Genomic DNA, 10,173 nt, shown 5'->3' on the forward strand with positions numbered 1-10,173 from the left:
GTGCATGTGTGTGGATGTGTGCATATGTGTGGATGTGTGCATGTGTGGATGTATGCATGTGTGTGGATGCATGCATGTGTGTGTGTATATGTGTGCATGTATGATATGAAAGTAGAAATGGTACTATACGGGGACAGAAAGAGAAGGTAGAGTTGTCTTCCCTACTGTTGAGAAAGCTGATTGCCGGAGCGTTCAATAAACACTCGGATGTAATTGACTGGCACGGCACCCTATTACAGCAACAGCACATGGTGAGACTCAGACCTCAAACTCATGTCAGCTCTCCGCTCAGCAAAAGTATATCAGAGAACCATTTAATTAGGGATCCATGAGAAATGCTTTCATCACAATCTCACAGACAAGAGTGGCTTCCTGCAGTCTCCATGCAAAGTATTCATCTCTCACACCCTTGGTCCTGGCAACACTGCCCTGTTCTCTATCTGCATTGTCTTCTCTCCAACCTCTCAAATCCACCATAGCCGACTCTAACAATGCCTCTGATCCCTCCTTCCACTGTGACCCGATGCTCACCCTGTCATCCAGAACAGCTCATCTGAGAATGCACATGGGGTTGAAAGGATTGACACAGATCCAGGCTAACAGTAAACAGAGTCGGTTATAATCACAGCAGGCCCCTAGGTGACTTCCTGGTGTCCACAGACTGAGGGCCACACACTCGCAGGATCTCTACTCCTAGGTTCATCTTCTTCCCAATGTACACATTATCTGCAACTCACCACAGAACTCCACACCTCTGGGCCTCTGGTCAGGGACTGTCCCTCCCTCTCTCATCTACCAGTAAAATAAGCTCAGCTTCCTGTCTGCTGCTCAGGCCTCTGACAGCAGTAAGCTCTTTGTGGACAGCCTCTGGCACATCTGGAGTTTACACTTCTTGAGGATGACTTACTGTAAAATGCAGTGAAAATCCTCTTTTACATATTTTATTTTACAAAGCTCTGTTTCCAGCTACACTATGCGCTCTTGAGACTAAGGATCACATACTTTCTCTTACTCTCCACCCTTTGACTAAACATACTGAGCCAACCTAGTTATTAGAAGCTAGAAAAACAAATTCTCCTAGAGAAGGAATATGACAGGTGTTAGAGAAGCCCATTGGAGGTAAATACGGTTCTGAGAACTGAGTAGTGGCAACCAGAGACTTCGAATCAGTGATGGGAAGCAGGTCAAGAATGGGCAGATCACTGTCTCCTGGGTGAACTCCTGGGTCATGCACTGTGACCAGCAGTTGGCTCTGTTGTACCTGCCACAGTGTGATGCAAGGGTTCAGGAAGAAATATAATTAGCTACAAACATGCTGTCTCGAGGTTTAGGAAGTGAAATCAATGAAATGCTGGGGTTCTCCTATCCAATGGACAAAGATTTAAGAAACACTAATACAGTAATTCTCAGTGTTGCCTAGGGGAAAAGGAACACACACACCTACAAACACACACACACACACACAAATGCTGCTGATGAGTTACGGACCCTGAGTTTTCTCCTAGATGATGTCATGGCCCTTTAAGCCAAACTGACACTTCCACTTAAGATGTTCTTGGGGCTCGAGGGCCAGAGGGCCAGAGCAGAGTCACTGGACACACCCTCCAAGTCATAAATAGCTGAATACACACACAGTTACCTGTACTCAAACAGAATATACCCTCCATGTCAGAAACAGCTATATCCACACAAGGTTATTCACCTGTACCCAGAGCAAAAAATTTGAAGCAGAAGGCCCAGGGCAGAAGCCAGTTGTGCCAGTTGCCACCACAATGTCAAAGCCACTTACTTCTACACTGTAATGCTAACCTGTCTGTAGGAGAGAATACAGGGCAAGATAGGGCATGCTATCTCCACTGCTGAAAGGCCTCTGAAGCCCCTGTCCTTCCTTAGGTGAGTTACTGAAACAGTAAAGATGGACAGATAATAGACAATGCTCCTCACAGACACACAGGATACCCCTCAATATGACACTATGATAAATATCTGACCCTAGGGATGGCATCTTCAAGTATTGGCATCTTAGTCCCAGCCATTATTGGTGAGTCGGCATGCAGGCTAGATTACATGTCCTTCTCCACTTCAGCCAACCCATCCTGTCCCAAATCACTATTTTCAGCTGGAGAACATTAAAGCAGACATCCACAGCCTCCTACCTGGTCTCTGCAGTGAGGAGTGTGGCTAGACGTGAGACCATGTCCTGACCTTACAGTCCAGGATCAAAGGGGATTTATGACTACCCCTACCACTCCATGTTGAGAGGTGAAACTCAACGTTACTGTGTCACTACCCTGAGCAGAACTCTTGAGGCAGCTTTATTGGGATGGCTTGAAGTCCCCACTTCACACCAGCCTACCATAACTCACCTTAATGAAAATGTCCACCAACGTCTTATAAGGCTTGAGATCTGAGAAGAGTGTGAGCACTCGAAACTTCACTTCCTGTTTTGGCTTGTAAAAGGCCTTGTCTGTTTGGATGAGGACAGACATCCTCTTGCTCTCAAATGTTAAACGTGTCCTGTTGGAGAATAAGATCTTTTCCTCCGTTTTTCCCATTATGTGTAGTTCATAAATCTTATTTGAACTGTGCAGAGGTAGCTGGATGGGGAAAGATCAGACATATCAAAGTCTCACCATTTTACATTTAAAAAAGTTTTAATGACAAATTAGAATAAAAAGATTAAACGCATAGTATTATCATAAAGAACTGTAGTGTTGGGGAAAACTTATTCTTCATAGGCACCAAAGCTGAACACTTTGCTTTCTTGTCTTTAAAATTCTTTACTCTGCTCTTCAATTAGATCAGAGAGATTCTGGAGTGAGGGACACATCTCCACAGCTGTCTCTCTCAGCAGGAGTTATGTCCCCTTTTTTTTTTTTCTTTTTTTTTAATTAATTATTTCATTTGTTTACATTTTAAATGTCCTCTCCTTCCCCCTTCCCCCATTTCCTTTTCTATGTGCAGGTTTGTTCTCACTCACAGCTGTTAAGCTTGGAAAGCTCATCCCACTCCCTCCCCCACCCCACCCCATTCCCGACCTGTAAGCTTTTCCACGATTTCACTGTTTGAGAGAATCAGCCTGTGAAACACCAGTGTTTGTCTCCTTGCTGTATTCTCTCATCTCATCTGTCATGCTTTCTTTTCCTATACCTTGTTCAGCATGTGACTGGTGGCCATGCCACCATTTTTAATACTACTAATAACAACAGAAATCCTACCATCTGGTATGAACAGATCACAAGCCAAATTGAGCAGTTCACATGTTCTGTTATTTGACCTCGAGATAATCAATCCTTCAACCCAATGCCATACCCACCCTTGACCAGATTCTCCTGCTAAAACCATTTCACAACAAAACTCAGTTTAGAGCGTTAGGGACAGCACTCAGGTCACTAGCCCATATCCAAGTTTAACATGTGCTATATTAATCTAGAAGCAACATGATGTAGTGATTTTAAATATGTCCAGAAAGTCTCTGATCTATCTCCCTTCAAAAAAGAGTCTGCATTGGGTTACCAAAATAAGACTCGGAAATAAAAAGAAAACTAGTTGAGAACAGGGAAGGGATCAGCAGAGACGGGGGAACAAGAGAGGGTAATGAAAGGAGGATGATCAAAATAGATTACATACATATATGAAAAATCATGAAATACATTTAAAAACAAAAAACTGAAACACATGTGAACATTTAACATGAAAACTATTATGTGTAATTTTAAAATGTTAACTAAAGACTCACTGGGTGTGGTTGGTGGTGTATGCCTTTAATCCCAGCACTAAGGAGATAGAAGCAGGAAAATCTTCATAAATTCATGGCCAGCCAGAGACACATGGCTACATAGTGAGGCCTTGTCTGAAAGAAAGAAAGAAAGAAAGAAAGAAAGAAAGAAAGAGAGAAAGAAAGAAAGAAAGAAAGAAAGAAAGAAAGAAAGAAAGAGGGGAGGGAGAGAGGGAGGGAGGAAGGGAGGGAGGGAAAGGGGAAGGGGAAGGGGAAGGGAAAGGAAGGGAGAAAGAAAAAAGAAAAGAAGAAGAGAAGAGAAGAGAAGAGAAGAGAAGAGAAGAGAAGAGAAGAGAAGAGAAGAGAAGAGAAGAGAAAACTTAATGCAGGAGTAGAGCCAAGCACAATAAAGTGATCTAATGTTCCATTTTATTGAAGAAAAGTCCCTGCTAGGAGTTTAGAGAACATAATAGCTAATCTCTCTGAAGTAATGTTGTTCTTAAATATTTGAAAAGTATAGTACATTCAAGTAAAATTTACAAGTGATGTAAATTAAGAGCCAATAAAAAGATACATATGCCATAGTTACAATATATTTCTTTTGTTATTGTTTTGAGATTTTTTTTTTTTGGTTTGGTATGGTTTTGTCTGTTTGGTTGTTGGTTGCTTTGTTTTGTTTTGTTTTGTTTTGTTTTGTTTTGTTTTTATAAGGACAACATTTAACTGGAGCTGGCTTACAGGTTCAGAAGTTCAGTCTATTATCGTCAAGTCAAGAGCATGACAGCATCCAGGCAGGCATGGTGCAAGAGAAGCTGAGACTTCTACATCTTCATCTGAAGACTCAATTCCAGACAGCTAGGAGTAGAGTCTTAAAGCCCACACCCACAGTGACACTCCTACTTCAACAAGACCACACTTCCAAATAGTGACACTCCCTGGGCCAAGAATATACAAACCATCACATTCCACTCCCTGGCCCCCATAGGCTTATTCAAAAACGATGGCAGCCATACCTAAACATAATATAATGCAAATACATTTAGTCCAACTTCCAAAGCCCCCATAGTCTAGAGCAGTCTCAACAATGTTAAAAGTCCAAAGTTCAAAATCTCTTCTGAGATTCATCCAATCACTTAACTGTAATCCCCAAAGTGAGACAGGAAACCAGCTGGGCAAACTCCAAACTCTGCATCTCCATGGCTGATGTCAAAGCAGTCTTCAGATCTTCACTCCTTTTCATCTTTGTTAACACAAGTAAAGTTCTTTCTCCTGGGCTGATTCCACTCCATTAGCAGCTTTCCACAGCAGATATCTCACGGCTCTGGCATTATCTTGGGGTCTCTAAGGCAACTTCAATGTTACAGCTTCTTGTTTCAATGTCTGGGATCCACACATGATCTTCTGGCTTTCTCCAAAGGGCTGGCGTCACTTCTCCAGCTCTGCCCTCTGTAGCACTCTAAGCTCAGGTTGATCCACTCTACAGCTGCTGCTGTTAGACTTCGTCGTGCAGGTTGGAACAGACCACAGCAGACCAGACAGTTCCACCAGGGGGAATTTATTCAGGCCAGAGGGCAAAAGTAGGAAGAGAAACAGAAGAAGATGGTGGAGAAAGAGGAGAGAGAGAGAAGTGGAGGCCGGCCATGACCATGTGGAGAGAGGGGGAAGGGAAGGGGGGAAGGGCAAGGGGACAGAGAGAAGCTAGAGGCAAAAGAGAGTAAGAGGTGGTTGTTGGTTTTTTGGAAACAGGATTTTCTCTGTGTAGCTCTAGCTGGCCTGGAACTCAGAAATCTTCCTGCCTCTGCTTCCCAAGTGTTGGGATTAAAGATGTACACCACTACACCCAGCTTGCAATGTATTTCTGAAGCCAATTTTTGGCATTTATTTATTTACTGAAGCCAAATAATTTAAATGGATACTTACTGCCGGAAGAGTAAGAGTTCCGAAATGGCCTAAAAGGAAAACAAGAAAGGAAAGGTGTTTGTCAAGATTTAACATTCTTTCACTATGGATAGAACCATCAACTTCCTTGATCAAACCAAAACAGCTTTATTTATACCCAAAATAACCAAAAGATTGTAGCCCATACTTGTGGAGAAGATCAGCCAGGAATCAAATCCCAGCAAGTTCTGCCAATTGCACCAGCGCTGCTCTTGCAGCTGTTAAGGTTCCCAGGTTTGAGGGGTGCTTCAGAGAGGATGGGAGAACCTGGGGATTGGAGCGTGAGGAGGGGGTGTTGTTCTGGTTCTGTTCTGGTCCCTGGGGGTTGTGGTACAGGAGATTGAGCCCAGGGCTTCATGGCATCTAGCATGTGCTCTGCACTGAGCTCTGTCCCCGGTGAGGCTCACTCTTGATATTCTCAGACACTCATGATAAAGGAAGGCTTTAGTCATCCCAGGGCGAGCCAGGGCTCAGCAGTGATTCACAAGGATCAGACTATTTTTCATGTACACTTTCTAAAAATAGGACCAATGGTTCAACACATACCGTGGGAGGAAGGAGAAGAACCAGAGAAGAGAATGCACAGCAGAACAGGACACTGTGACCCTACCAAAGCCAGAGCTGGCTGAGCTGAGCTGAGCTGAGCTGGGAGAGAGCAATTGTGAGTTGGGTCTAATCTAATATTTTTTTATGTTCCTTATTATCTTATTTAACAGGGGAAAACTTAAATACATTTATGACGTACAGTATGATGTTTTGAAACACGTATAACCTGTGGGGTGGCTAACTTGAGATGCACCGGCTCACAGATATTCATATTTGCTATTAGAACAACTACCTTTTACCCTATTGGCAATTCTCAAGTACATAAAACCGCTCTAGGAATTGTACCCATGATGTACACTGGCACTTATTTCTCTTCTCTAACTAGAATTTTTTATTCATTGACCAACATCTCTTTGGAAACCCCTAGCTGGATAACCAGCATTTAGTCTCCTTTTCTTCACTTTTTAAAATTACATATAGTGAAATCATACATACCATGTCCTCAGATTCACCCATGTTGTTGCAAATGACAGTGTTGCCGTTCTCTGAGTCAAACAGTATTCCACTGTGAATATACACGGTATGTTTCCTTACCCATTTATCTGTTAACGGACACTTAGGTTGTTACCACCTCAGCTCTTATGAGTGGTGATCCAATAACAGGAGAATACAGGTGTCTCTTTGACATGCTGATGTCATAGCTGGGTATAAACACAGTTGTACAGGAACAGTCTATGTTTATTAAGCATTCAATTCTCATGGGATCTTTATATATTCTATACTAAATTTAAGTGAAACTGAAAGACTATATCAGAAACTATACTTGGTTAAAAAAAAATACTTTCAGAGATATATAAATACAACTTCCTTCACAGGCTTTTTTTTTTAAAGTTGTTGACTGGCTTCTTTGAGAAGCAGAAATACACTATCAGACATTCTCTATACACGCTTGGGAATGAGGAAGCAGTCCCTCCAGGCAAACACTTAGGAGCAGATTAGTATACACAACTTCACAGAGGAGTCAGTTAACTATGACTGTGGCTGGAGAATGGATACACTAAGAGGACATGAGAGGGCAGAAAGTTAAAACATAAAAGACAATCACACAGAATCCATGAATTTGAGACAGAACAAAAGGGGTGCGTGGGAAAGGCTGGTGGGAGGAAGGGGAAGGAGGAAATGATTATATTCTGCAGAATTATATATATAATGACCCTGTTTCAAAAAAAATAAAGTGGACAGTGACTGAGGAAGACAGTTGGCATTGAACTCCAGACTCCACATGCAGGGACATACCCCTGTCCACATACGAACATGGAGACACAAATAAATCATCAAATATATCATGAAGGAAGTAGTGTGACCAAACAACTTAAACACTCAATAAATAATGGATCATAATCTACCAAACAAAACAAAATCTGATGAGGTCATGCTACCACATATATGTAATTAAATGAATGATGAATTGAGAGCAAAGAAAAGTGGCAGACAGAGAGTACTGATGAAACCTTGGGGCTCTGGGACTTTAACTGGTGGTCGTGAGCCTTGTATGTGCAAGCCAATGGAGACCAGTGAGAAACAGTCACCACTTTATGTTAAGCTACTAAACTTTGGAGTGGCTTGTTCCCAGCAATAGATAATTGGGAAATCTTGGAAACAAACAAGATGAACTGGCAAAGCTCACCCCAGCATGGTAGAGCACACCGAGATTCCAGTACTCAGAGGGCTGATGCAGGAGGATCACAAGTCTGAGGCCAGCCTGAACGCAAAGATAACTAATATGAAAAAAAAAAATCCCAAACAAGCATAGAGGGATTAAAAAAAAAAAAACTCCAGCAAACTTCTGAAGCTCGGCTCCCCATATAGCAGGCACCAGACACATGTGACACCTGTAAAATGCACCTGATTCCTTAGACACAGAACAAAATATAGAGTAAAAGATTCAGCAATGGTTTTTTAAAGGATTTTGTGTAGTCATTGTATCTGTAATTACAAATAATAAATCATCTAGCTCAAATAAAGTGTACTGTCAAAATTAATTTATGTATTTCATTTTATTCCTTTGTAATGCAGTCACTGGAGAACGTTCTATTGTTGTTGAATTATAATCTTGCTCTACAGTGGTGTCCTAGAGGATGGAGCTCTGACATCTTTATTTAGGAACAATAAAACGGCCAACAAAATCTGACAGAATACCTTTTTTTTATTTTTATGAATCAAAGCAATACATATAATTCTACAGACCTACACTCAAACTATCTTCATAAGCTAGAAACCAAGGAAACTGTCTGCCTCTGAATTTCTACCACGGTTTGCACTAGTTCTAACAGCTGTGATACCACCGGCCTTGTTGTTTCAATTCGGTTTAGTAGAAGTTTCTTTTCCAAGTAGGAGCTTCGTGGACAGAGACATTCTGAGCGAATGTTCCAGTAATTCTTTTATCCTTATTTTACAAATGGAATCTGGAGCCCTAGATCACCCAAGACTCTCAACAGGCAACCTGACTCTTGGATCCCAACATCAGGCCAGCTGTGGATGCTCTCAGTATCCTCTTGTACAGTGCTGGCTATTGTCAAGAGTTTCATCTGGCTGGTCTGTTTGTGAATGTCCCGAATTCCTTAATCATAGAGGTTTTAAATCTCATCTTGAATCCCTTGCTTTCCTCATCTGTGTGGATTCTGATATGTAAACAGGTCATCCCCAGGAGCAGGCAACCCTGTGCAAGTCCAATCTCTAGCTAACAGGAGGATCAGAGGTCTGGGATACACCCTACAGTTTAGATGAAAGAGCCTTTCTCCTGCAGTGGATGTGGATGCTACAAGACAGCAGCCACCACAATGTTCCACACCAAAATCAAGTATAAAAAGCTGACGTGCCGAGAGCTGTGCCCCAGCAAACCAGCTGCTTCCTGAGAGGTACCTAGTTTTCATCGCTTCAGGATAAATCTACAGGGTTAGCTAGTTTGTCAGTCTGGGGAAGGGCAGAAATCATGCGCTTCCTTTCTGCCTTGGTCTCACACAAAAGACTGAGGTAGAAATGTGAGCACTGATCACTCACGACCCACGTGACATCAGGCAAGGAGAAAGAGAAAATCAGTTGGGATTCTGCAATAAATGAGTCTCTTCCACTGGCTAACTGGAGGGCAAGCATGCTGGCCATTCCAAACAGGCATCCTAGAAATCTCATTTCACAGTAACACTCGATTTGTTTCGTCTTGTTTTGTTTTGTTTGGTTTTGTTTTGGGTGTAGCTTTTAGTCAGCTCAGACCTTTGAAGGGTTTCTCAGGAGATCAAAGCTGGAGGAGTTGCATGCCAGAGTCCTACTACAGACTTATGATGACATCTGTCATAGAACCAGAAAAGATACAAAGCCAGGAGAGAGAGTGCAGGAGCAGAGATGTCTCAGCCTCCATAGCTCCTGCTGGATCCTGCGTCTCACTGTGTAGTTGTTACAGTTGAGTACTTATTAAGAGGTCAACTTTAAATGTTTAACATTACTTACTGCTATTGCTGCTGTTGTCACTGTAAATTTAAAAATATATCTTGGAATTTTCTAGGCAGTCACTAAGTCCTAGTACAGGACTTATTTGAAAGACTAATGATGCCAGGCAGTGGTGGCGCACACCCTTAATCCCAGCACTTTGGGAGGCAGAGGCAGGCGGATTTCTGAGTTCGAGGCCAGCCTGGTCTACGAGTGAGTTCCAGGACAGCCAGGGCTACACAGAGAAACTCTGTCTCGAAAAACCAAAAGAAAGAAAGAAAGGAAGGAAGGAAGGAAGGAAGGAAGGAAGGAAGGAAGGAAGGAAGGAAGGAAGGAAGGAAGGAAGGAAGGAAGGAAACGGGCGGTGGTGGCGCATGCCTTTAATCCCAGCACTTGGGAGGCAGAGGCAGGTGGATTTCTGAGTTTGAGGCCAGCCTGGTCTACAGAGTGAGTTCCAGGACAGCCAGGGCTATACAGAGAAACCCTGT

General features: G+C 42.6%; 1 protein-coding gene across 1 annotated transcript in view; it reads right to left on the bottom strand.

Moving 5' to 3' along the window:
* Window positions 1-10,173, bottom strand: part of Cd109 (CD109 molecule) — a 98,752-nt gene that overhangs the window by 75,630 nt on the left and 12,949 nt on the right. The window contains exons 3-4 of the mRNA XM_028786343.1: window positions 5,639-5,667; window positions 2,367-2,597 (exon numbers count right to left, since the gene is read on the bottom strand). Coding sequence (XP_028642176.1) covers window positions 2,367-2,597; window positions 5,639-5,667 — 260 coding nt within the window. The remainder of the gene's footprint in view (window positions 1-2,366; window positions 2,598-5,638; window positions 5,668-10,173) is intronic.

The sequence above is a fragment of the Grammomys surdaster genome, unplaced genomic scaffold (genome assembly GCF_004785775.1).
Source record: "Grammomys surdaster isolate TR1022 unplaced genomic scaffold, NIH_TR_1.0 125476, whole genome shotgun sequence".
NCBI lineage: Eukaryota > Metazoa > Chordata > Mammalia > Rodentia > Muridae > Grammomys > Grammomys surdaster.